This window comes from Ochotona curzoniae, unplaced genomic scaffold (assembly GCF_017591425.1).
Source record: "Ochotona curzoniae isolate NIBS_2020 unplaced genomic scaffold, NIBS_Ocur_1.0 scaffold_2587, whole genome shotgun sequence".
NCBI classification, from domain to species: domain Eukaryota; kingdom Metazoa; phylum Chordata; class Mammalia; order Lagomorpha; family Ochotonidae; genus Ochotona; species Ochotona curzoniae.
This window is the reverse complement of record NW_024467096.1, coordinates 26,864,725-26,892,041: the sequence shown is the minus strand read 5'-3', so window position 1 is coordinate 26,892,041 and position 27,317 is coordinate 26,864,725. Positions and strand designations below refer to the sequence as shown.

At 38.1% G+C, this 27,317-nt stretch overlaps 1 protein-coding gene across 3 annotated transcripts in view; it reads left to right on the top strand.

The window, feature by feature from the left end:
- ECT2 (epithelial cell transforming 2) overlaps positions 1-21,467 on the top strand; it is a 58,255-nt gene extending 36,788 nt beyond the window's left edge. Inside the window, exons 20-27 of one of the 3 annotated variants that reach the window (XR_005886100.1) lie at positions 531-609; positions 732-851; positions 3,990-4,128; positions 4,635-4,789; positions 12,069-12,176; positions 13,026-13,172; positions 16,235-16,391; positions 21,377-21,467. Coding sequence is in view for 2 of the 3 variants with exons in the window: in XM_041002811.1 (XP_040858745.1) it covers positions 531-609; positions 732-851; positions 3,990-4,128; positions 4,635-4,789; positions 12,069-12,176; positions 13,026-13,172; positions 16,235-16,324 (838 nt within the window). In the remaining variant the exon portion in view is untranslated. Of the gene's footprint in view, positions 1-530; positions 610-731; positions 852-3,989; positions 4,129-4,634; positions 4,790-12,068; positions 12,177-13,025; positions 13,173-16,234; positions 17,488-21,376 lie in introns of those variants that run through there. The other 2 variants (XM_041002811.1, XM_041002813.1) reach the window with 2 other exon arrangements.
- The last annotated feature ends 5,850 nt before the right edge of the window (positions 21,468-27,317 follow it).

Here is a 27,317-nt window from a genome sequence, read left to right as displayed (position 1 = left end):
CGAAGGTGGACCAAGTCCTTCAGCTCCTGATTCTTGATCTTTCTCTTGCCCTCACCTCCTCCTCCTGCCCCAATCCTTTCTTTCAAATCAATGCAGAAATTTTAAATAAAAAATTTAAAAATGGAAGAATTGAAGGAGTAGGGACTTGATTTGAATTTTGTGATATTCAGGTGTCCCAAGTAGCAAATTACTTCTGTGTTATAGTGCCCTTCTGTGTTACAGTGCCAGATTTTGTTGGGTAATATCAAGTTTCTATGGGTTCGGTATATCTTAGAAGATATATAGTAAACATAAAATAATATGGATTAATATACGTATAGTTAGATGTGAGGTAGTAAAGCATGCTTTTCTGAAAAATTTTGTGAGTATTTTTTAAACTAGTACAATATTCTTAAGGTCTATTCTAATGATTCACCTGTCAGAATTAAGTTTTATACAACAGGACTTTTGAGATATACAGTGTGACATTTGTGATATACGATGTATTTTATATGGTTTTATGTTCCGTTTTGAAAATAACTATTTTTCAGGCATATTAATGAGGATAAAAGGAAAACAGAAGCTCAAAAGCAAATTTTTGATGTTGTTTATGAAGTAGATGGATGCCCAGTAAGTAATCTCTTGTTTTGGGTGTAATTAATGTATTTTCTGTTTCTTGTTGGTTTAATTTTTTGAGGCGCAGCTTAAGCATTGATGCCAAGTAATTTTCCTATTATTTTTCATCCGTGCAGGCCAATCTGTTATCTTCTCACCGAAGCTTGATCCAGAGAGTTGAAACAATTTCTCTAGGTGAGCACCCCTGTGACAGAGGAGAACAAGTCACTCTGTTCCTCTTCAATGACTGCCTGGAGGTAAAGCTGTACTTCATCTAGAATTATAGCAATGATGATTTGTATGGGTTCTCTGAATATTTCATACCAAATTTCAGTTGAAGTGTAGTTATAGGTAAGCTCATAGACATTTTTTAAAAACCTAACATGCAGTTGATTTAACACGATTTATGACTGCTTTCAAAAAGAAAAGGTCTAGTAAGAATGATCGTAGTCAACGTGGAAATTTATGTTCATGAAAATAATTGCGAGAATGCTTCAAACATTTCATGGAAAGATAGAAATAAATGTGTTTTTTATTTTGATGCAAAAACTTTCCAAATCCATGGATAGTGTTTTTATTCTTTTTAAAGATTTATTTATCTGAAAGCAAAGTTAGAGAGGGACAGGAAGATCTTTCTTCCATTGGCTGGCTCAGTCCCCAAATGGCCACAGGACCAAGGCTGGGTCAGATAGAAGGCAGGAGCCTGGTTCTGCATCCAGGTGTCCCAAGTGGGGAACAGGGCCCGAGGCACTTGGTCCATCTTTCACCATTTTCCTAGGACATTAGTAGGGAGCTGGGTTGGAAGTGGATCAGTGGGTATATCTGGTGCTCACATAAGATGGCAGCATCTCAGGTATTTCATCCCCATTGTGCCAAAATGCCATCCTATATTTTTTATCATAGGAACTTATGAAGATCCTTTGTATAAATTCCCCTTTCTACCTAAGTACTGTCCTCCCCTATCAAATAGTATTAATTATCTATCTATTTATTTATTTAATCGAAGGTCCCTTACTGGTTCTGCTTCTCCAGTGATGAGACCAGAGGACAGAGCTGGGGAGGGGGAGAACAGGCAGCAGGGGAGGGGTCCTCTCCACAACATTCCATTTATACACAGAACCAAACGGGCAAGCACAGAGTCACTACTGTGGTTAGAAGTTGGCAACAAGGGAAGGGACAGGAAGAGGTATCGTTAAAAAAAAAATACAGGATTGCCCCCACAAACTTGGGCACCTGGGGTGGCGTGGAGGGAGATTGGTGTATTCAACACAAAAGGAATCAGATCGAAAGTGGTTTTGGGGGGCCAGAGCCACCAGGCCTGGAGGGGGGAGGAGGAAGAGGGACTGCCCTCCCTCTGCTGTATTCCCCCCAGCCCCTTTGGTCTGGCAGGGGCTGCCTGCAACCCCAAGGGCAACCTGGGGAAGTAAATTAATTTGTAAGTATGAAATATAATTGAACCAGCAAAATTAGAGACATAGTAAAATTCGCTAAAGCTTCAGCTTGTTAAATGCAGAGTTTTGTTGTCATGAGTTAATAAAAAATATTTCCATTTGTCAGAAGTAGTACAAAGACGCACAAGAGTAGAAACAGTAACACTAACATACACAATGGACCATAGTTTAACGTGTGAAAGAAATAAAAATTTAGGAGACAGTTAACACTGAACTACCTTTCTATATTACCTCAATAAGAATTTTAGTTTGCCCTACTTCTGAGTACAGGGGTTAGTTGAAGGAATCAGTTTTTAATCATATGTGATCTGAATTTATACATAGTTTTTTGTACTTCTATTATTATGATGATTATTTTATAAGAGTTTATTTATTTGAAAGGCAGCATGCATAGGAAAAGGGAGAAGGAGACAGAGGCACTGATTGTCTCCCCAGACTGCTGCAGTAGCTAGGGCTGGCCAGGAGTCGGGATCTCACTCTGTCCAGGTCGTCAGATACTTGAGCCTTCATCTGGTGTTTTTCATACACATTAGGAGGTATCTGGAAGTGAAGAGGCTGGGATTTGAATCAGCTTTCTGATATGGAATGCCAGCATCTTTAGCAGTGAGTGGGTTGCACCACTACAGTGTCCACCCCCTCTATTGTGTGGCTTACTCCACCACAATGCCCACTGCAGTTGCCACCCCTATTTTATGTTCTTGAAAAACCTGTTGAAGTCCTTAGGTAAGCTGGTTCTGTTTATCCAAAAGGTTGTTATCTGTTCTTCCTTACCAATCCATTCTGGTTTTTATCCTTTGCTCCCAGTGGGATCCATGACTCAATTTCAATGTTTGACCTACATCTCCTCCAAATTTTTTAAAATCTTCTGTGGAAGGCTCATTGATTTCTCTGCTACTTTGATTCCTGTTGTTTTTTTGTCCTGTATAGCTTCCAAGTCCTTTAGATATTACTTTCTTTACTTTCTTATTCTACCTCTTGGCCTCCATGACTCAGAGTCGCCTCAGCAGAAATTCCCCTAATATTATGTTTGTACTTCCATCTGTTTGCCACAAAAGCTGGAGCTGAGCCAATTGGAGCCAGGAACTTCCTCCTTGAGGGTGCAGGTGCTCACGGACTTGAGCCATCCTGTGCTTTCCCAGCCCATAAGCAGGGAGTTTGATTGGAAGTGATGCCACTGGGACTTGAACCAGTGCCCACATGGGATGCCAATGGAGGCTTAGTCTACACCATGGCAGAAGCACTTCTTTTTTTTTTTTTTTTTCTTTTAATGTGAAAGGCAGGGTGACACAGAGAAAGAACAACAGTAGAGAGAAAGAAATGTACATCATATCTTAGGCTCCTGTTGTTTTGATTTGAAAGGCAGAGTGACAGAGGAGAAAGGAGAAGCAGAGAAATCTTTCATCCATGGCTCCACTCCCCACATGACCACAGAGGAGTTCCTGGCTTAGTACCACTTGTAGCATCTAGTGGGTGGAAGATCTCTCGCTTTCTCTCTAGGTTATTCTGTCTTTCAAATTTTTTATTTTGGGGCGGGGGGGGGAGGTGAAATGAAAGAAACTTGAAATTCAATTATTTTGCTTAGCCAAGTTAACTTGAAAATATTCAGATATTATCTCAAATCCTGTTACTCAATATTTCATTTTTTTCACCCTGTTTCTTACAATGTTTCTTACTTTTTTAAAACTACTGGAACCTTTTATCTTTTGGGTGGATTTTCTGACTTTTGAGCTCTTCACATGTGAGCGTCAGAATTTCTACAGCACAGTTGTATGTAAGATTTTGTCATGTAGTAGAGTTGTGATTCTTATGCGTAAGTTACTAATGACTGATTTTCACATGAGTTACATCTAGATTTATGTGCTTAGTGCTCCTTTAAAGTATTTGGTTCTTAATTATTTTTATTCATATAACTTATTATAACTTTCTGGAATTTTCTTTGATTAGATAGCAAGAAAGCGACACAAGGTTATTGGCACTTTTAGAAGTCCCCATGGCCATACCCGACCTCCAGCTTCTCTAAAGCATGTTCGTTTAATGCCTCTTTCTCAGATTAAGAAGGTGTTGGACATAAGAGAAACAGAAGGTATGCTCGTTGGATAAATTGGTAACTAAGTAAAAATAGTTTCTGTTTATTGTAGGTTGCAAGACTGCTTAAATTACCTATATTTCTTTGGATTTTAGTCATGGACATGTTCCTTATTCAGGCATGATTCAATTGTAAGCATCCTGATCACAAAAAATTAATTATTTAGCCATTTTATTTCTCTAATAGGTTGAGCCATTGAAATTTTCTGATATTGCCATTGGTCTGTTTTCTTAAATTTCAGCAGAAAAAAATATTAAATGGCATAGAAAATTTTGCTTAATTTACATATCATAGAAATGTTGTTTTTATTATTGATTCTTACTTGGTACCCTCTTTTTATTACAATTCTTTCCAGTGTTTTAATATAATAACTTATTGCTGATCTTTAAAAAACAAAGAGACAGATCAGAGAAGATTATTATCATTGGGATTTCGATGCGCTGAGGGAATGAAATTCTTTTTCAAGGAGTAACACTTTATTTATGGTTGTTCTGGAACCCTAGATTGCCATAATGCTTTTGCCTTGCTTGTGAGGCCACCAACAGAGCAGGCTAATGTGCTGCTCAGTTTCCAGATGACGTCAGATGACCTTCCAAAAGAAAACTGGCTAAAGATGCTGTGTCGACATGTAGCCAACACCATTTGTAAAGCGGATGCTGTAAGTTCTTACACCCATTGTTGTCATGAAAATTTAAACTCTGTGGCAGTGTCTTCACCCCCAGAATAAATCTGTATGGTTCTAATGCCATATTAAATTACAATTTTAGTTTGCATGTGTTCAGGAAAATTGTTTTAATAAACTATTGTGGAAAAGGTTTTTAAAAGATTATACACAAAAAACATTAATTTTATTGGAATTTTTGGATATGCCTGTTGTAGGCTTTGAAATGTGTTGAATCAGAAAATGTACAGTTTTGTAGATTTTAGAATATCTCCATCATTTTTATTGTGTGAATACCTCTAATCTGGAAATCTTAAATCTGCAGTGCTTTAAAGTCCGAAATTTATTGATTGGCCTGTTGACATTTTTTAGAGTATCCATCATTTCCGATTTTCAGATAAAGATGTCAAACTGCAGTAAAGATATTTTGTTCTTGTTTGAATCTTGAAAGCAGGAAGTGGGTTGGGTTGTAGCATGTATCTTTTCTTATCAGCTCAGTTTGCCAGTATATTTTTCTTATGTCATCATGAGATATAATTTATGCTATACAGATGAAAGTGGGGTTGGATGAGAAAAATCAAAATATTGAAGTTAAATGACTTTACAGAAATCTGGTAGCCTATGAGAGATGTTGGATTGAACTAGATCCCCTGAAGGGTGAATAGGATTTCCTTAACGCTGCAAATGAGGTACACGTGTGACCCACAGATAGAGAAAAATTAGAGAGAAAGTGTTGTGACTCTTTTAGAATAATAGTACAATGAGATTTCCTTTGACATTTGTAGGCGAATAAAATATTTTGTCATGTTAAATCTGTCCTTGACAGACATTTAGGCATAAAATGAAGTATCTAATTTTTTTTAGATGTATTTTTATGTATACGAAAGGCAGTGCTTTAGATTGAGAAAGAGAGACCGAGACAGAGGTCTTTTCTTTCATCCAGTGTTCACTGCTCCAGAGACTGCCGTGGGCAGGGTTAGAGCGGTCAAAGCTAAGAGCCAGGAATTTCATCAGGTCTCCTGTGTAGGGGCAGGGCCTTCTGCTGCTGCTTTCGCAGGCGCATTAGCAGGGAGTTGGATTGGAAGTAGAGTGGCCGGGACTCGTCTTGAACTGGCGCCCGTGTTGTGTGCCAGCGCTGCAGGTGACAGCTTAACTTCATGTACCACAGCTCCAGCTCTAAGTGGATAGATCATGTTTGGTTTAACTTTCCTACCTCCTTGTTCAGAGACATAAAGAGGGCTTTTAAGTGATTGTTTAATTTCTATGGGCTAAGAACGTGTTGAGAATGGTTCGTTCTGTGAAAAGGCTCGTAAAGTGGAATATTATACTAATGCATGCATCTAGAATATTGTCAAGAAAAAGCGAGATAGCTTTTGCAATAAAGCTTATAAAATTGTCCATTATGAAGAAGTTTTTTCATAGTTGTAGTAATCCAAATATAAAATGGGCTTTTTCACAGTATAATGATTTCTTATTGTAGAAATTACTTCAGCATTAAAAAAAAGCCTTTTTTTTTAAAAGATTAACTTTCATTTCATTTGAAAGGCAGAGAAAAACACATACACACACACGCATACCCCGCTTCCTCCCCAACCCTGCCCATCCCCTCAAAGCACTGTTTTACTCCCTAAATGCCCCAGATGTTTACAGCTGGACTAGGCTGAAGCCAAGAGCTTATAACTAAAAGTGGAAATTCACGTGTGTGACCGTATCTCAAATACTTGACCGGTTGTTTCTTGTGTGTGCATTAGCAGAGAATTGGATTTATTTAAAAGCATAACTGAACTTGAACCCAGGCATCTCAACCGCCGATGCAACTACCCGCCCTTAATTAGAATGTCAGACTAGTTGGTTCATGCAGCCCTTTCCAGATTCATAATCCTAGTACTTACATGTAAAGTAAGTGGAAACGTTTTCCATACTGCAGTAGTATGGTGTGCTGGATTAAATCGCCGCTTGCAGTGCTGGCACCCCCTGTCGGTGGAGTGCACATTTGAATCCTGGCTGCTGTGCTTCTAAGCCAGTCCCCTAATAGTGTGCCTAGAAGATGGCCCAAACACTTGAGTCCCTGCCATGCTTATTGGAGACCCACCTGGAGTTCTGTTTTCCTCCTTTGTGGTCTGGCCTAGCCCTGGCTGTTGCAGCCATTTGGAAGTGTGTGCTCCACAAGTGGAAAATCTTTGTATCTCCATCTTTCTGTCACTTTTTCTTTGAAACAAGTAAATAAATGTTCAATATATAAAACATTATATATGTAATGTATTAAATATATTTAAATGATAAATTTATATTACCTGTTGATTTACCAGCCAGATGATGGCTAATGGCACTAGAATTGGATCTCAGTAGCCACTAGAAAAATTGCTTAAAGTATAATTAGCCACAAGATGGCAGCAAGTATTTGACTATGTTACGATTTGTGCTGTTTTGAATCATAATATCCTTTCAGTCTGTTGAAATTATTTTCTTCAAAATTATGTTTGTAAGTTCAGTGGCTTCAGCCGAGCCCTGCCTTGCATTTGAAGTTTACGTATAGTAAATTTTGAGAAGCTTTTAGTCAATATCTTGAACATTTTGTCATGTTGAAGAGAATGTATTTCTAAGTATTTAAGTGCAGAAATGTAAAACATTGTTTATTTTTTAGTGGACTTGTTTATATCCAACTCCTAGGTCTTGCAATAAGCCTTTTTTTGGACAGAGTTACAAGTAGAGAGGGACACACACACACACACACACACACACACACACATGTAGCTTTAGCTTCCACTCTAGCTTCCACTCATTGGTTCACTCTAAGTGACCACGATAGTCTGGCTCAACCAAGCTGAAACATAAAGCCTGGGAAACTCCGTGTGGATCTCCCTGTGGGTGGCAGGGGCCCAGGTTCTTGGGACATTTCCCGCTGCTTTTGCAGGTGCATTACCAGGGAGATGGATTGAAAATGAAACAGCCAAGACTCAAACCAGGCACTCATGGGATTCGTCTGAGGCAGGAGGGATTAGCACAATGTTGTCTTCCTGTTAAGTGTGAGGGGGCTAAAAATGTTCCTGAAAAATGCACACCAAGTTTTTTAATCTAAAGATATATTTTAGTTATTTGAAAGGCAGAGTTAGAGAAAGGCAGAGAAGGGCGCACACACACAGAGGGAGAGATACATTGCATTCACTGAGTTACAACCCACTGGCCAGAATGGCTGGAGCGGGGCTTAGGCAAGCAGGAGCCTTTAACTTTGCCCAGCACTCTCACGTGGGTGTAGGAGCCCAAGTACTTGGATCGCTTCTTGCTGCTTTCCCAGGTGTATTAGGGTGCTGGAATATAGAATGGAAGTGGAGTGATTGGGACTCGAACTGACATCCATTAGGATTAACAGCATTGTAGGTGGGGGCCTAACCCATGGTGCCACAGCTTTGGCCCTGCACATTAACATTTAACTTCAGTTTTCTGTGAACTTTTGAAATGGCCCTCATGTTTCTTGATGCCTTAAATAGTTGGGGCTTACTTTAATTAAAAGCAAGATAAGTGCACCTGGTTTATTATGTACCATTTTATTTATCAGACTTATTTTTAAATGACTTAAGAATTACAATTTTCAGACTGAAAGAACTTAATCTAATATTCTACAGGTACAGCTAAGGGCAGCGACAGTGACCCATGAGTGTAAAGCTCACGCTAAAATCTGATAATTCTCCTATTTAATATATATTTGCATCTGAAGCAAGCACAAGTAGTTATCCCATTTGCTGATCAAATATTCTTGACATTTTTTTTATCATGAATAGATAGCCCTTTATACTCCTACTTTAGTACTTAAAGATTAACCATTTGTGGCTGTGGCTTAGCAAGTTAAGCTTCACCTGTAACACTGGCATTTCATATGGGTGCTCTAGTTCCAATCCAGCTCCCTGCTGGAGGCCTAGGAAAGCAGATGGGAGACCTCTCCTCTGTGTAGGTCTGTCTTTCAAATAAAGAAAATAAATCTTAAAAGATGTTTAAAATTTTAATCTGTTGAAAATCTTGTATCTCAAAAAAAAAAAAAAAGAAAATCTTGTATCTCAGAATACAGTTTTTTTTTATTCCCCCCCAAATTGTAACCTTTAATTATGTGGTCCGTATTCTAAGGTTTATGTATGTTACCTGATGTTAGGTGGTAATTTTGCTGATTCCATTATAAATTTCTAACATCAAATGTGTTAAAAGTATAATTTTATTAATAAATTAAGTATTGTCACCCTTTCCTCCAGTTTGATGTAGTTGGCAAACAACTTGATAATTAAATATCCTATGCTATAATTCAGTGCTTTCACTACCAACCCTTTATATTTCTTTTTACAAATCTGACTCTCCTGTGTCTCAGTTTATATCACTGACTATTTATGAGCAGCAATATTCACTTGAAGCTTCTAAACTGGAAAGGGCGAATTTTACCTGCATGAAGAAGGAAAGTTCCCCCTTTTAGCAGACAAGTGAAAGAACTGAATCTTTTTTTTTTTCCTGTGGAGATGGATTTTTCCCGTCCTTCCTTCCTTCCTTCCTTCCTTCCCTCCTTCCTTCCTTCTGTACAGTTTGCTCACACAGGGAGTGATAGAGAGATCTTCCCTCTGCTGGTTTGTTTGCTGTCCAGCACTGAGGGACTCGATGCACAGAGCTGATAGTCATACACCTGGACTGCTGACTGCTGGTCAATACCTGGAGGTTGCGCCAGACGCTGAGTTACGGGATGCAGATGATCCACGGCTTAACCTGTGTTGCAGTGCCCGTTCCAGTACGCCCTTTTTGGAAAGCAATTCATACATTCTGAACTTTGAGAAGTTCACACACACACATATGGCACTCTGAGTAAATAATTTACTTTGCCCTTTTTATAATAAAATAAATAGCAAAGTTTTACGATTTTAAGATTTTAGGTGTACAGTTTAATTACATTAAGTATGTTCATATTGTTTTGTGGTTATATGACATTCGCCTTTAGAATCTTTTTATCTTCCCAGACTGAGACTCTATTGCCTTTTATATGAAGGTACTTTGAAAAGTTACAGGAAATTATAAAGGCATTTAAATATTTTGCACTAAAATAAACATTTAATTCCACTTTCTACAAACTTTTTAAAGATTAGTCTTTCTTCAGTACCTCACTTAAGATGCTCTTAAACAATAGAATGATAGAATAAATGTATAATCAGAAAAGACACAAAAAGAACACGGAATGTAGAAATTGAAAAAAAGAATAGCTGAATAGCATTTTCCAATTTTGTCATGAAATATGTAAATGCAGAAAAATAATGTGTAAGAAATGTCTCAATGCGAGTGGTGATTGGTCAGCAGAAGTAGGAAGGATTTTTTTTAAACTGTTAATCTTTCAATATTTGTGCATTTATCTTAAAGACGGACTGACCGAAATAGATAAGTTATGTCTGATTGTTTTAGGCTCCAGATAGCTTCAAGACAGTGGGTTGCAGGAGTGATGGCCAAGCTGGATTCAGGAGCCAGCAATGTGCTGCTGCTTCCACATGCGTGGGCTGTGACCTGCTGCTTCCTGGGCCCTGTGCTAGGATGGTGGCTGAGAACTGTGGCTGTCTGTGGCTTGTTACAGCAAGCCAGCATCCCAAGCTGCACTTGAATCTGCTTGGCCACAGCACCTGTCTCAGGAATGATTTGTTTTAAATTTAGGTGTTTTATATTTTTTTAATTAAAGGCTTTGTAAAAAACTTTATTTGAAACCCAGAGTAATGAAAGCGGAGTTTTTTTTTTTTATTATTTTTAAGCTACACAAAGTAATTATAGATAGTTTAGGAGAGCATAATGTGTACGCATTTCAGTGTATACATACAACATATAATGATCAGAATATGGTAGTGGGCATTTTGTCATTTAGATAAATTTATTTTTATTGATTGGGAACATTAAAAATCCTGTCAACAAGGTATTTTGAAAGAAAGAATTAATAGCAATCAGGTATTCTGATTCATTAGAAATTTATTCTTCCGAGCCCAGCGCGATAGCGTGGTGGCTAAAGTCTTCACCTTGAATGCACTAGGATCCCATATTGGCACCAGTTCTAATCCCGGCAGACCAGCTTCCCATCCAGTTCCCTGCTTGTGGCCTGGGAAAGCAGTCCAGGATGGCCCAAGGCCTTGGGACCCTGCACCCGTGTGGGAGACCTGAAAGAGCTCCTGGCTCCTGGCTTTGGATTGGCTCAACTCCGGCCGTTGCGGCCACTTGGGGAGTGAATCATCGGACGGAAGATCTTCCTCTCTGTCTCTCCTCTCTGTATATCTGCCTTTCCAATACAAATAAATAAATCTTTAAAAAAAAAAAAAGAATGAAATTTAATCTTCCTATCCAGCTTTTTATTCATTCTCCGCCCGTAATCCTCCGTTATTCCACACTCTACCCAGTTTCTGGTAGTCACTGCTCTTCTCTCCACCTCTATGAGATCAGCTTGTCAGCTTGTGAATAAATGCACTGTCTTTCTGTAACAGATACGCTTAATATAAGTTTGTCCATTTGCATCCATGGGAATACAAATGACATTTCATTTTGTTTCTATGGCTGAATATGTTCCATTAAGAAAAATATGAGTGCAGCTGGTTCTTTGCTATGCTGATTTCACTGCTCTTGGATAAAAACCATAGTAATGGAATTACTGGGTTATGTGGCCATTCTATTTCTAGTTTTTGAGGAATCTCTCTACTGTTTTTCCTAATAGCTGTGCTAATTCACTTTCCCTCCTACACTATTTCGGAATTTCTTTCTCAGCATCCTTCCCAAAGTCTGTTATTTGTTGTCTTTTTGATAGTACTGTCTCAAATGGGTAAAGATGGAATCTCATTATGGTTTTGGTTTGCACTTCTCTGAGACTTGAACACTTTTTCATATATCCTTAGCCATTTATATTTGCTTTTTGGAGAAAAAAAAAATCATTGAGATTATCCATTTTGAAAAAGATTTAAAAAAAATTGGGGAAGCATAATTAGAGAGGAGAGAAAGGGAGAGAGATTTTCCATCTGCTAGCCGACTCCCCAAATGGCTGCAATGCCAAGGGCTGGGCCAGGTGGGAGCCCAGGAGTCCGAGTGTCCCCTGTTGATGTAGTTGCCCAAGCAATTGCATTAGCACGGAGTGGGATTGGAAGTGGAGTGGGTGGGACTTGAACTGGTATCCTTGTGGGATGTTGCTGCTAGAGGTGAAGGCTTAATCTGCTCTGTTCCACACCACAACTGTAGCCCCATCTTTACATTTTAAAATAATGAAACTTTTTTTTTTTTTTTTTTTGGACAGGAGAACCTTATGTTTCCTGCAGATCCAGAATCTTTTGAAGTAAATACTAAAGATATGGACAGTACGTTGAGTAGAGCTTCTAGGGCAATAAAAAAGACTTCGAAAAAGGTGAGTTTTGAGAAAGTTATTAAAATCTATACCTAAAATATATTTTCAGATTATATTAAAATATCGTTTTCGTAAAGATCATATTGACCATACACAAAGTTGTTCTTCTGTTCTGGAAAATAACTCTAGAAATGATTTTAGTTGATTTCTTTGCCTTAGTGATTATAGTAGCTTATTGTTTCCACTCTTGTTATAGTAGCACTTCCATAAACTAAGATAGAAATTCACTGTTCACATTTTATCTAGATATGTAGATAGTCATCTGATGTTGGCTCCAATATTTCCTTAGCAAAAATTAGATAACAGAGTCAGGTGAACAAGGATCTCTGACTGATCTAAAAGCATGTCTTTGAATGATGAAGATATTTGCACTTATCCGATTTATTGGGGACTGCGTGATTATCTTGGTAACTAAAGAACTAGAATTTTAGTGTTCAAGAGAAATTTCCAGCCCCAAGCGTTCTCTTTCCCTCGAAGGAGAAGCCTTGAACTGTCTGTTTCCCATCATTTAATGTATGTGATGTTTCATAGATAAGCATGTTAAATGATGACTTAAATGAACCCCTTTACTCTTTGAATAAAGAAAATGAGGTAGATTGAGTTTGGATTAGAATTTCCTAACTAAGTGATGGCAGAATCTGTCAGGAATCCAGGTGAGGTGATTTTCTTCCTTTCTTTGGCTTCAAGGTAAAATAGGCTGTACTGTATTGCATTTTCTCATTACTTTATGCCCAAGAGATTGTAATTTTGCCATGAATTGTGTGTAGATCATTTTTTAATGCATAAACATTTTTACCAGCTACGTTAAATTTGCCTATGCTTATTCTGTGGTCACTTTTAAAACTGCAGGTTACCAGAGCATTCTCTTTCTCTAAAACTCCCAAAAGAGCTTTCCGAATGACTCTTTCGGCATCGCATAGCTCAGCAGAAGGAAGAAGCCCTACCAGCAGCGATAAGCTGGCAGTGAGTCGTCTGCCTAGTACATCGTCATTGGCAGTGAGTGATTTTCATTTATTGATCCACATGACCTATTCGTTCATGCAGATGGTAGAGAATTCATTAATTTCTTAAAAATAGAAATGTTAGTTTTCATCTTTTGATATTTGTCAAAATTTTTTAACTGGTAAAGGCAACGTAGAAAAGCTTCACTATTAATGAACTAGAGATAAAATGTGCAGTTAATTCATTATGAAATTTCACTGAGATTAAAATGTTTAAAGTTCTCTAAAAATGAAACGCTTCAATGTGGCTTATCACTTTACTAATGCAAATGGTTATGCTTATACTTGTATAGATTGATTCAAATAATAGCAGAGACTAAATTTGATTCCTTTTGCCATTTCTGCGGTGAGTAAAATATAATATCTGAAACTTAACTTCAAAAGATCATATGGATTCTAAATTTATGCATATATTTTTAAATGTTTCCTAAACAGTCTACATTTTTAGCAATATGAGAACTACTATATACTTAATTACTTTTATGGGCATTTCTAACATATAATACTATAATTAAGTTTTCAGTAGTGTATTTGTTCCTTGCACAATTATTGTTATCCTAACCTGAGGTTAACAATAAAATCAGATTACTGATACCTCTTAGTAAGATGTGCTTATTTTCTCTGAAAGGCAGAGTTACGCAGAGAAGGAGAAATCTCTGCTGGTTCACTCCCCAAGTGACTGCAGCAGCCAGTGCTAGGCCAGGCTGAATCCAGCAGCCAGGAGCTTCAGCCTGATGTTGCAGCAGGTTCACGAGCGCAGGCACAGCGGCCGTCCTCCACTGCTCTCCAGGGTGAATTAGCAGATGCCTGGATCACTAACGCGGCAGCCTGATCTCCAGTTGGCAGCTTGGCTGTGCCACAGCACATGCACAGCAAGTTTGCTACTCATAGCAGCATATATGCAGTTTAGAAAAGCACTTACCACATGATATTGTAGTATATCATGATATCTGATGTAAGGGTACTTGAAAAAGTTTATGAAGATAAAACTAAGTATTAGTTTATCTTGATACATAGACACAGGTAAATTTAATTTTTAAAATGGCTTTCCCCATATATTAAGAAAAAAACTTGTCATTAAAATACACTCATACTTTAAATTCCATTTTTCCAGTATCTTCTGGTGTGTGTGTGTGTGTGTGTGTGTGTGTGTGTGTAAAGAAAAATCATACATACGCAAATGATGTGATAATGTGATTATATACATAAAGGCAGTTTGGGTAGTGATGAAGAGCATGGATTCTGGAACTTAGGAACCATATAAATTTTGGCAAGTGCTTTGTGTGTGAAATGAGACTGAAGTGGTGTAAGAATGAAATGAATTAACGTACGTGACGTACTTAGAACACTACCTGGGACATTGTGGATGTGCTAGTGTTTTATGAGAGGCTATCATTTTTATATAAAATGTATATAAGCCCAGCACGTAATACTCGAGTTTTTTAAACAGCTGGAACCTTTAGTTAACATATCAGAGTTAAGACTGAATTTATGAGTGTATTTTCCAGATTTTGATCTGCCTTATCCAGATTTTGATTTTTAACTTTGAAGAATGGCAAAGAAAAAAATACTTAGTTGGCAACAGAAAAATATAAAAATATTTAGATAAATTAAAATTGACAAAATGCAGATAAGCGTTTATTTTTTTAATTGTATTATAAACTTTCTTGAACTCTTAAGTACTGTTTCTCGTAATTATTGTAAATATTGACTTTTCAAACGAAGGGAAATGAATATTTAAAACATTTTCAAAGATTAATGTATATGTGGTTATGTCATTTTAATGTTTTTGATATATATGTATGTAAAGTACTTAAAACATTTTGAAGACATTCATGTCTCAATTGCGTGTTTCTGTTCTAACAGATTACCCATTCTGTTTCCACAAGCAATATCATTGGATTTACTAAGCATTTTTATGTTCAGCGCTCAGACTCTACTCGTGGGCACTCTCATTACTCCTGGTTTCGATCTATACATCATTCTTCTTCCCAGGCTAGTTTTTCATAGATACTAGAAGGAAATACTAATTTTCATAAAAGTTATATCCAACTCATCTTTGACACTTGTGAAGAATTAGGAGATATGCCAAACAATAATGGAAGCAAGCCTCGTGAACTTTAATGTGAGCTCATTAGCTATTTGAAATGTGTATTTCTAGAAAGGTGGAAGTATTCTTTCCCGCTGAATTACATTTTAGGTGGATGGGAACTTCTGAATTCACAACTTTGTTTCTGCATTGAATGTAGAACAGTTTATGCTTAATGGAGTTTTCTTTCAATATGGCACATAATATTTTTGTAAAGTCATATACCCTTAATTTTAGAAAATATACAAGGTGCATTAGAAATTTTCTTATGTAGGAAAGTGCCATGTTTTGTTGTTGTTCAGGATTTATATATATATTTAAAATCCAATTACAGAGATAGGGGTTTCTCAAATTCACGCTCCTGAATTTTTATTTTTTTAAGAATTATTTATTTGAAAGGCACAGTGACAGAAAGGAGGGGAGAGACAAAGAAGAGATTCCCCATCTGCTGGTTCACTCCCTCAGGTACTGCAGTGGCCAGGGCTGAGTCAGGGCGAAGCCAGGAGCCATGATCTTCAGAGTCTCCCATGTGGGTGTCGGGACCAGTTGGGCTCTCTTCTGCTTTCCACAGTGTGTTTGCAGGGAGTTATATTGGAAGAGGGGCAGCTGAGCCTCAGACTGATGCCAGTATGGAATGCTGGTGTCTCAGACAGCGACTTGATGTGCCCTGACATAGTGCCAGTCCAAGGGCTTTGTCTCTTCACTTCACAAATTTGTTTACCAATAAAACACTGAATCATGAATATGTGGCAGAAGTAAGCCAGGGTCTTTCCAAGCTGAATGGTGGACTAATAAACTATTATGTCTACCACATTTGGTTTGTGTTCTCAGAATACTAAAATGATCTTAATTTCATTCCATCGCCTTTCTTTATAATTTATTTAGATGTATAAATAATTAGACTTCATGGTGAACTATGTAATTATTTTAAAAAATTTAACACATGAAATAATGTTTTATCTTCACAGGGTATCCCGTCTCCTTCCCTTGTCAGCCTGCCTTCCTTCTTTGAAAGGAGAAGTCATACTTTAAGCAGATCTACAACTCATTTGATATGAAGCCTAAAAACTTAAAGGACAGAGATGTATTAATAGCTCCTACTCAAAAGAGACACTGACTTAGATGGTACTTGGAACTAGCACTTGGTGGAAGCTGGGAAGATGTTAACACTAATGTTTGCCGTTTGATTTTCTTCTCGAAGGAGTAAAAGTTTGTCTTACATTTTTCAAGCCACTGTAAAAAATTTTAATGATTTTGATGTAACTTATCTCTTTGATTGAATTCCTCATTCAATGACCAGTAATTTAAGTTATTCATGATATTAGTAGTTTTGCAACCCTGATGCAGTAAATAAATGTTATTGGTGGGTACCAAATCCTGCTGTAAATCCATTTGTATAGTATCAGTGAATGAATTTGTGGAAATACATATTTGTGAATCTCAGTTTATATAGAAATTAAATAATACTACAGTGCTTACCAGTTGAAATTTCTGAATAAATAGAGGAATCTTCAAGATGTAGCATCTGCAATGTAAAGGGTTTTCCCAATAAGACCAATACTTAAAGGGAATTGCTTGAAAATACTTTTCAAATTGAGAGACTCACAGAAGGATTAGAAAGTACTCATTTTGTGAAAGCAGATGATTGATAAATACTAGCAGCTATTTCCCAGGCAATATTTATGGTGATTTTACACTGGCAAATCTTGTTAGTTTGGTAGTGTGTGGACCTGTGTTTTGGAAGACAAAACCATGAGAAAAGTGTAGTAAAGGCTGTTTATATTTTTTCATGGAATAATTCTAAAGTTGTTATCATTTTTATAAATCTGTGAAATGCACAGATACAGATATAGTCAATTTTTATAGTGGTCTTATAATTACATGTAAAATTGAAATTTTATCTGGTGTTTTAAAATATTTTTCAAAGCCCTGATGTCATCTTTCACAATAGTCTTGTTTTCTAATAGTCAGGAATACAAAATAGTCAGATTCCTATGATTAAATGCATTTTTTAAACTTGCTATCTGTTTTGTTGGGGCCAAGGCAAACATTTAATTATCATTTAACAATGTGCAGTTATCTGCTTTAATTGTTTAACTGACCATAGCTTTTTTTCCTGTGCTATCAATGTGCTACTTCAGCAATTAGCTTATGACCCCTTTTTTGCTGTATTTTAAAAGCAGTTATGTTAATAAGAGCTTTGTAAATAAATGCTTAAAACTCCAAAATATTTTATGTCTTAAAATAACTCCTTCAATTTTTCTAGCCAATTGTTAATTTCTGCATCAACTCCTTCTCCATTGTTTATGTGCCTATCCTTCCTCCATTAATATTTTGAGCATTGTACACTGGTCTGTATAGTGAGTGTATTTAATCTGAATTCTTCATGCCATGTAGAATCGAGGCAGTGAATATTATGATGTCATATGTAAGATTTTGTGTTTATGTATATCATTCTGGGTGAAAACATATAACCTTTATCATTTTGGGGGACCAGAAGGAACTATGATTCCCTGCCAAAGGATGTGGTTTCCTGAGATAAGGTGTGAATTTGGAAAAATATTGGCAAAATATAGCTGGTAGTTAATTTTAACTTTAAAGGGACTGCTTTCAGTTTTTTTATTATTCACTATCTGCAACATATTTAGATTTTAGGTATATATTTTTGTTATCAGATTAAAACTATGTATTTTCCATGTGGTAAGGTGTGGGATGAAAGGATTTAAAAATAGAATTAGGAAATAAGTTTTGCAAGTTATTTCAAAGTTTAAGCATCTTTTTTTTTTTGTATATATTTCCATGAACTTGCAGATTCTTCGTGTGCGCTATGGATGTTAAGTATAATGAATTATTTCTTCTCTATCAAGAAAAGAATGTGTAAAAGTACAGGAGGGTTCAATATAATGAAATTCATCAGTATGGATTGCATTAGCAGTGTAAAGGATAAAGTCTTATGATTTATCAGTAGATTATAAAAGACTGATAAAACTCAGCCACTATCCTCTCTCTCTTTATTTATTTTTTTTTTTGTTATTAATCTAGAGAACAGACTCAATGCGCTCTGTAGACGTGGCTATGAGAAGGTAGTCACACTTCCGTAGCTCCCCTTAGCCATTGTAGTTTTTCTTTCTTTAAAGAAAAGTATTTCTTTTTCTTTTTAAGATTTATTTCTTTTTATTGGGATGTCAAATTTCTTTTTACAGAGAGAAGGAGAGACAGTGGTTTCCTCAGCTGGTTCACTCCCGGAGCTGAACTGATCCAAAGCCAGGAGCTTCTGAGTCCCATGCAGGTGCAGGGTCCCAAGGACTTGGGCAATCCTGTATTGCTTTCTTGGGTCACAGGCAGGGAGCTGGATGGCAAGTGGAACATCTGGAACACGAACTGGTTCCCATATGGTGTCTTTGCAAGATGAGGATTTAGTCACTAGGCTTACTGCGTGGAACCATAGCCACTGTTCTTAGCAGGTGTTCTAATTAAGGAATGTTGCAACATGACTAGCTGAGTTACTATGCTTACAGTGAATATCTTTCTAAAAGAAAAAAAAATCAGGCATTTCTGTCAAGAAAAAAAATACTTTTAATATTTACTATGCATTAACAATATAACAGCATATGATACTTTTTAAAAAAAGATTTATTTATTTTTATTGGAAACGCAGACATATAGAGAGGAGGAGAGACAGAGAGGAAGATCTTCCATCTGATGGTTCACTCCCCAAGTGGCTGAAATGGCCGGAGCTGAGCTAATCCAAAACCAGGAGCCCAGAGCCTCTTCCTGGTCTCCCACACGGGTGCAGGGTCCCAAGGACTTGGGCCGTCCTCAACTGTTTTCCCAGGCCACAAGCAAGGTGCGGGATAGGAATCGGGGTTGCTGGGATTAGAATTGGCGCCCATATGGGATCCCAGTGTGTTCAAGGAGAGGACTTAGCTGTTACGCTATTGCGCTGGACCCATGTAAGATACTTTTAATACATAGCAATGGAAGGAGCTTTGAGAAATTGAATCCAGAGTGGTGAGTGTATTGGTGCCAGTGCAGCAACGGGAAATGCTAGAGTTGATTCTTGACTGTTGCCGCTGCAGGTACAGGAGGTGATACCTTGAGACTGAAGTCCATTATGGTTATGGTTATGAGTTAATACCCTACATGGGTCCTAAAGCTCTACCAATCTGAACGCCATTGTCAGTAATAGATTAAAGAATGTGAGTATTTCAGAAAAAGTCAAAATTGCCTTCCTGAAGAAATCTCACTTAAAAGCCAAAGAAGAGATGAAAAGCCACGAGGAAAGTCAACGAATGAACCAAATAGTGTCTGTTCCAAGGATTGGAAATGGTGGATCCATAGGATATCTTAATGATCATATAAAAAATAGCTCACGCTGAGTAATAGGCCAGCATTAATTAAAAATTGCAAGAGCCTTATATAAAAAAAGAACAAAGTTACACTTAGAGACACACCTGAGGAATAAACTAATGAGCTAACATTTTTGAGAAAACTATTCAGGAACCCTTAGGGAATTTAAAAGTACTAGAAAGTATTTAAGAGGTATAAAAAATTGGAATGTAACTATGTAACATCTCTTCAGTTACAGATACCTGGAAAGAGATTTACCTGGAAAGGATGGGAGGCAATACTTGAAGAGATAGCTGAGAGAACAACATGGCACTTAAAATTAGTCGTGCACAGGAAGTACTGAGTGCAATCAATTAAAACATTCTTGCTGAGAAGACAAAGTGTAGGAGAAAAATGGAGAGTACCAAGATGTTTGTGAATAGAAAAAGGACAATATGAAAATGGAGTTTTCCCTCACACAAATTTATATCTAACCAAAGCTTTTTTTAGCAGATTTTCAAAAGATTTATGTTTTACCTATGGAAAAGATTTATGGAGAATGAGACAGATCTTCCATGCATGGATACATTCTCTAGTGGCTGCAGCAGCTATGGCCAGGAGTCAGAAGCTTCATCTGGGGGGGTCTCCTGTGGGTAGGAAGGACCCAAACACCCAGATATTCTGTAGCAGGGTTTCCCAGGTCCAAAGCAGGGGCAGGAACCAGGGTTCCTGTGGGAGGCTGGCATTGTAGTGAGTAGCATTACCTGCTACATTGCTATGCCTGCCCCATGGATTTTTAATTTTTTTAAAATATAATGCAAAAGTTTCAATATAATAAGTTGAAGACAGGCAAATGGACCTAGCAGCAAAATTAAATAAGGGACTTTGAATATATCACATAGAGAACTTCATTGCAGATAGAGTGCTCGCCAGCTTTGATGGTGGAAATCCGTATGGGTGCTGGTTTGAACTGTGGGCTCCTGACGTCAGCCTTACCTGGCCATGGCCATATGAGGAGTGAGCCAGTGCCTGTAAGAGTCCCTTTCTGTCCTTCTTGCAGTAACTTTCAAATTAATCTTAAAAAAAAAAAAAAAGCAAAGAAACAAACATACAAAAAATCCTCCAAAAGATAGCCTGAAAAAGAGAATGCCAAAAAAATACAGAGGTGGTTCATAAAAAATGAATCAAGTCACCCTTAAACGTTTAGGATAGTTACTTTACAATAAAACAATGATCTTAATATGTTAACATTGCATTTTAAGACATCCAGATATTCAATAACACTTCTGCTTGTGATGTTACAGAAAATAGACACTTTCTGAGGTGAATACAGAAGCACTATAACCTAGATGAAAGGGAATTTAGTAATATCTGACACAACGTATGCCATTTCCTTTGATCCAGTGCTATAGCTTTAATATTACTGGTCCCCCAAACTAATGTAGGAGTTTCAACTCCCAAGTCATTACGTTGATACTAAGAGGGTGGGTGGGGGATTTACTCTAATTATGGTGTCTTTGGAGCCTTTGGTGGCTTCACTGGGACCTCCGATTAATGGACAGCCACTCACAGCCCTGTTTCCTGTTGTGTAATGTTTTGTGCTGCCTTGAGATTGTGCCAGCAAGAACGTGGTCACCAGGGGCCAAACCAGTGACTGCAGCCCTCTTAGAACCGTGAGCCAAGACAGACTTTGTGGGTAACTTTAGCCCACCTCAGGTATTTTGCTAGAGTAATGAGACGTTGATAACTAGTGATTCTCTGGATGTTCGTTTTTCTTAAAGCTTGCTGACACATACAAATGACCACTGCAGCAGCAGTATGGTGCAGCACTCTGGACACGAATGGTTATTGGTAAGGGATTTTATGAATAACAATCTACACAATGGAATGCTCTGCAGTTGTGAAAATAATTTGTATACTTGAATCATTTCCAGAACACAGTTTTTGGCATGATAAAAGTGAGATACAGAACAGTGATTATTATATGCTTTTATGTAAAAAAGAAAGTGCAATGTGGTAGCCTAGTGGTTAAGGTCCTTGCCTTGCACATGCCAGGATCGCATTTAGTCAGTTCTAATCCCAGCAACCTTGATTCCCATCCAGCTCCCTGCTTGTGGCCTGGGAAAGCAGTTGAGGACAGTCCAAAGCCTTGGGACCGTTCACCTGCATGGGAGACTAGGAAGAGGTTCCTGGCTCCTGACTTTGGATTGGCTCAGCTCTGACTGTGGTGGAAGATCTTCCTCTCTGTCTCTCCTCCTCTCTGTGTATCTGCCTTTCTGATAAAAATAAAATAAATCTTAATAAATCTCTTAAAAAAGAAATAATGCATGTAATACGATAGTATTACATAGCATATTTAAAGGTATGGTCACTAAATACATGAATAGACCTCAGTGTTGCTAAGGTTGCAGTTGGGTTTCATGAAAGATTAATTAATGGACCTTGGTTGGTAGATAGATTTTATTTTTTTGAGTGGAAACCCTCAGGTACAGGTTAATTGTTCAGGAGGTCAAGCTGAAGGAACAGAAAGAGTGAACTGAGTGTTGAAGATGAAATTGGTGTGAAAATTACATGTAAAAAGAGAAAAAACCTTTGACGGGTCCAGCCCTGTACAGTAGGCTAACCCATTGCTTGTGATGCTGACATCCCACAGTGAGTTTTGCAGTCTCTACTTCAAATTCAGCTGTCTTTGAATGCACCTGGAACAGCGGTGGAAGATGCTGGAGGTACTTGGGCCCTGAACTGCTGTGTGGAATGGAGTTCTAGGCTCTGGGTTTGGACCTAGCCCAACCTGGCTGTGTGGCCCTTGTCTGTCACTCCCTTTGTCTCTGTCCCAGAGCCTTTAAAATCCATCATTCCTGAAAGCTTGAAGGAGGCTTGAATTTGAATAAGAAGTTTTGTCCATTTGGGGATTAGTGTTTTGTTTTGAAGCCTCAACATCAATCAAGGAAATCTTACTTGGTATTTCACCTCTTCTCACGAGCAGCTCTTGAATATAGGAAATATTCAAAATATTCATGGAGCATTACTTTAACATGATTTTTCCACAAATCTTTGGAAGTCTTCTCATGTTTTTGACATTTTGAAAGTCTCATTGCTGTCTCTGTGCTGTTGTTATTCTAGGTGAGCTTTGTGATTTACCATTTATGTAATTCTAAGAATTATTGGTTTATAGTGGGAATACATGTGAAGATTCTGTCAGGAGCTTGTTGCTTTGATGTGGAGACCCCTTGGGCTGGGCAAAAATGTGTGCTTGTTTTTCTTGCGTTCCTGCTCAAAAAGTTTAAGATATCGTATTTTATGGACTCCAGGGTATATACAGGGTATAGTTGAGTTTCCATAGGTAAGATAGGAAACATCCTTATAAAGGTTGGGAAGGTAAGGATTCACCAAGAATCATCCTTGATTTGTTGTGAATGATACAACAAGTTTTCAGCTTACATAGTTTTATCAGTTTGTTTCCTCCTTGCAGAGTTTTGGTAGTAAACATTAGTTTTATTTTGTCTTCTCTTTTCATTCTGCATGAGTTATGAGTGTTTCTGGTAATGTACCAGTCTCAATCTCCTCCCAACATTATCTATGGCATACAATTCACTTGTCCATTAGACAAGATAGTATTCACATATTTTCTGAATATTTCTGTCAGCTGTTGGTTTGAGCAGTCCTCAATGGCTCGGGTGTTAAAGGCTTGGTCACCAAAGAATATGTTAATGGCACTAGAGGGTAGAAACTTAATCCAGTTATGGTATCTAGAGTGGGGGCTTTTAGGAAGTGATTGGGTTGGGATGGGGTCATTAATCACAGTGACTTTACAAGGGCAGGTAAGTGTATTCCTTTTTTGCTACGTGACACTGCATTGCCTTGGAATTCTGCCTGCAAGAAAGACATCATCAGAAACCAAATCAATAAGGCCTCCACAACCACAGGCTCAATAAATATCCTATCCTTCAGAAGTAACTTGTCTTAGAAAGTCTGCCTGTGTACCATCTCTATTCCTAGCTTCTTACATGGCTGAATCAGTACTTGATTCCTTCACTGAGACTTCAGATGGTTCGAGTAGAAATCTTCTCTGTACTGAATGCTGATTTTGTTAGTTCTTTCTCCCGAAATACCAGTAGCAGATACAGCATGGGAGTTGTTTTATGTGTTTATGGAAGACAAAAAAAAATCCCCTGATCTACACCATCTGCAAGGTGGAGATTCTGGAAAGATTGTGATATAATTCAAGCGGAGCCTGAAGGCCTGGAAGCCATGGGAGCTGATGTTTTAAGTCCTGAGTCAAGGGATTTGGTGAGAGCAATATTCTTAGTCTTCTGATTGTGGTGCTAATCTCTTCTGGTCACATTGCACACAGGCACACGCAGATATGATGTTTTACTAGCTATCTGGGTATCTGTTAGCCCAGTCAAGTTAATACATAAAACTCAGACTTGCAAATCCACTTGTCAATTTGGTACCCGTATGTATATCCTTAAATAGAGACAATGGCAAGGTCATAATTATGGTATGGATAATTGCTTAAATGCCCCTTCCCCTGCCAGGACTCAAGTGTCTTTCTAATGTCTTATGTTTAATGCATTAAGGATGAAATTTTAATTATGGTGTTGGAAGCTAGGACTTTAGGAAGTGATTAGGTTGGATTATGTTGCTGGGTGCAGAGCCTCCAAGGCTGAATCATGGGCCTCTGTAAGCAGATAACATGAAGGACAGAAGATGAATGAACTTTGTGTCCTTGCTTTCTATTTCGTGACGTGATCATTCTGCAGTTTTCACTGTTGCAACCTCCACGCTCATCTGGCAGCAGGCTAATGCAGCTGCTCAATTGGAGCTGTACACCTGAGCTGAAATAAACCTCTTAATTAAATAGCTCTTCTCAGGTGTTTTAGTTGTAGTAACAAAAAGCTGACTAACACCATCACAAGTCTAAGACAATGCCTTGTACAGCTGAAAATGAAGTTACTGCTGCCACAGAAGGGGAGGTGAAGTTCTTTAGAGATGTTTCTTCCGATTTTATATAGCTTAAGTACTAGACTATTAAATGATACTTGAGTGCTAATATGAAGTCGACACATGCTACATGACAAGGAATAAAAAGGAAAGACATTTGCTTAATATGCCTGGGTATACAGCTATATACACTAATACTTGTTATGTGTAAACATGTATGTACATAGGGTACTTGAAAAATGTGGAAAAATGTAATTGAAAGATTAGTAATTTGAAAATCCAAGCAGTTTTTAATGATGCATATTTTCCATAAACTTTTTGAATACCCTGTGTGTACACACACAGGAAATCATAAAAAAGATAAATATCTATGACAATTGCTATTGTTTCTGTAACTGGTCATGTGGTCACATTTTATAAAATAGTTTATTATTATTTGAAAGGCAGATTTTACAGAGAGAGGAGAAATAGAGGTCTCCCATCTGCTGGTTCACTACCCAAATGGCTGCTATGGCTGGAGCTGAGTTGGGCTGATCTGAAGCCAGGAACCAGGAACTTCCCCTGGGTCTGCCATGTGGGTACAGGGGTCCAAAGTCTTGAACTGTCCTCTGCCTTCCCAGGCCATAGGCAGAGAGCTGGAATAGGTACGGAGCAGCTGGGACATGAACTGTCATCCCTATAGCATACTGGTGCTGCAGACACTGGCTACCTGGTCGGCTGATCCCATGTGGTCACATTTACAACTACCTTTAAAACCTATTCTATATTTTCTTTGCCTTCAACAAGCACCCCGGCTTGTTATGGCTCGTCACCTGGCAGGGTGATTCAAATCTTCTTCATTGAGATGCTTTGTAGTCTTCCCTGGCATAAATTGTTGTCAATTCCGATTGATCTTAATCACAGGGCATGTTAATACTAAGGGTACACATAAGTGATCTGTATTCCAGACACACACTCTACCTTCATTGTGGAATTGAAGTGCAATTTCCCCTTGGCAATCAAGATCAGTCATCTCAGCCAACACCATGATTCCTTTCTTTGCTGTTGATTTAGAGGCATAAGTGGTTGAGTGGCAATCTTAATATCCAGTGCAATACAACCATTATTTAAAAAAATACTTATCAAATAGGCAAGCTTCGAGAGAGACAAAGAGAGACCTTCCAATCACCAGTTCACTCTGTGAATGGCTGTGGTGTCTGGGACTGGATCAATCAGAAACTAGGAGCTTCTTTTGGATTTCCCACTTGGCTTCAGTGGCCTAAGTGGCTGATCCATACTCCCTTGCTTTCCCAAGTGCATTATCAAGGGAGCTGGATTGGGAGTGAAGCAGCTGGGACTTGAACCGGTGCCTGTGTGGGATGTTAGCAACCATATGGTGCTTTACTCTACACCACAGTGCTGGTCATAGAATCACTAGTGTGTCTCTTGGTGGAGACAGTCTTTCCACTGGAACTAAAACCTTTAGGCCACCATAGCATAGTCATGAAAACAATAGCCAAAAGGAAAAATTTGACAATGAATCACTAGGAGTAGTAGAAAGTGTGGCACTTTCATTTATATACTTTCATGACTAGACTTGTGAATTTTAGTTACTGGAGAAAGTGACGTTGTGTTAGATGTGTATTCAGACTATGTATCGCTTTATGGAGAGCTTTGTTCCAGCATGCAAGGTATTACTCACTTAACTGATACTGTAACTAAAGACTTAAAAAACAAAACTATTCTAATATTATATGAAGCCAGCTTCTTTCAGGATGGTGACAACGTGGTAAGACTAGTGAATTCCAAGAACACAGGCTCACTGTTACACTTTTTAACCTGTAAAGTGAGTTCCTTGGTCATTAGCAATGCTATGGAATACTCTGACAATAGTAGTTCTAGGGAGAGATGCTTCCCCTTCTAAGTTGGAAATGACTCAACATAATCAACTTCCCAGCAAGCAGTTAGCTGATAACCCCATAGGATGATGCCATCTCAGAGGCTCAGTGTTGGTCTCAGCTGCTGGCAGACTGAGTACTCAGCAGTCGTCATAGACAGGCCAACCTTGGTGAAAGAAAGTCTGTGTTGCTGAGTTGTGCACATAACCTCTGGCTGTGCCATTCATACGGTTAAAAAAAAAAAAAACAAAAAAACCTAAAGTAACTATATAAAGAGAAAAATTGGGTGCAGCTTCTCACTGCGGAGGCCCTGCTCCAACACCATGTAGTCCTATTGGTCAGATGTCTGATGAGGGCAGCAACAACAGTTGTGGAGCCCATGTACATGGTGGAAGGACCACATGATTAACTAGAAAATAGAGGTTGAGTCCTAACTCGGGCTTTTATTACAGCTCGCATGAAAAGTGCCTTCTGATGGCATGGCTGGTGACCTGAGTGCATCCCATTAAACCTCACTTCTAAACACAATAAATATACTGCTTCTGCCTTTATCTTTAACTATGGCCAACTCATTCAAACCAGAGCAGCCAATCTTGTCATTTTACTCATGAACTCCTTTGACAATGACAGGGGTAACGGGAAAGTGACTGACTGATACCCACAGAATGGATCCTACTTGATTATTAGAGTCTGCGTCTGCTGAGATTACTTTTTGCTGAGAATTCACATGGGATATGTCTCTTTATACACCTGGTTCCCAAATTTGTCATCGCATTTCATGGGACCATCCAGATCCACCATGGGCGTTAGCCCTTTACGATTAGGCACTTGACATTTTCTTCTAAGCAAAGTTCTGACCATTGGCTAGGATTTCCTTTTACCATTATCTTTCAGGGAT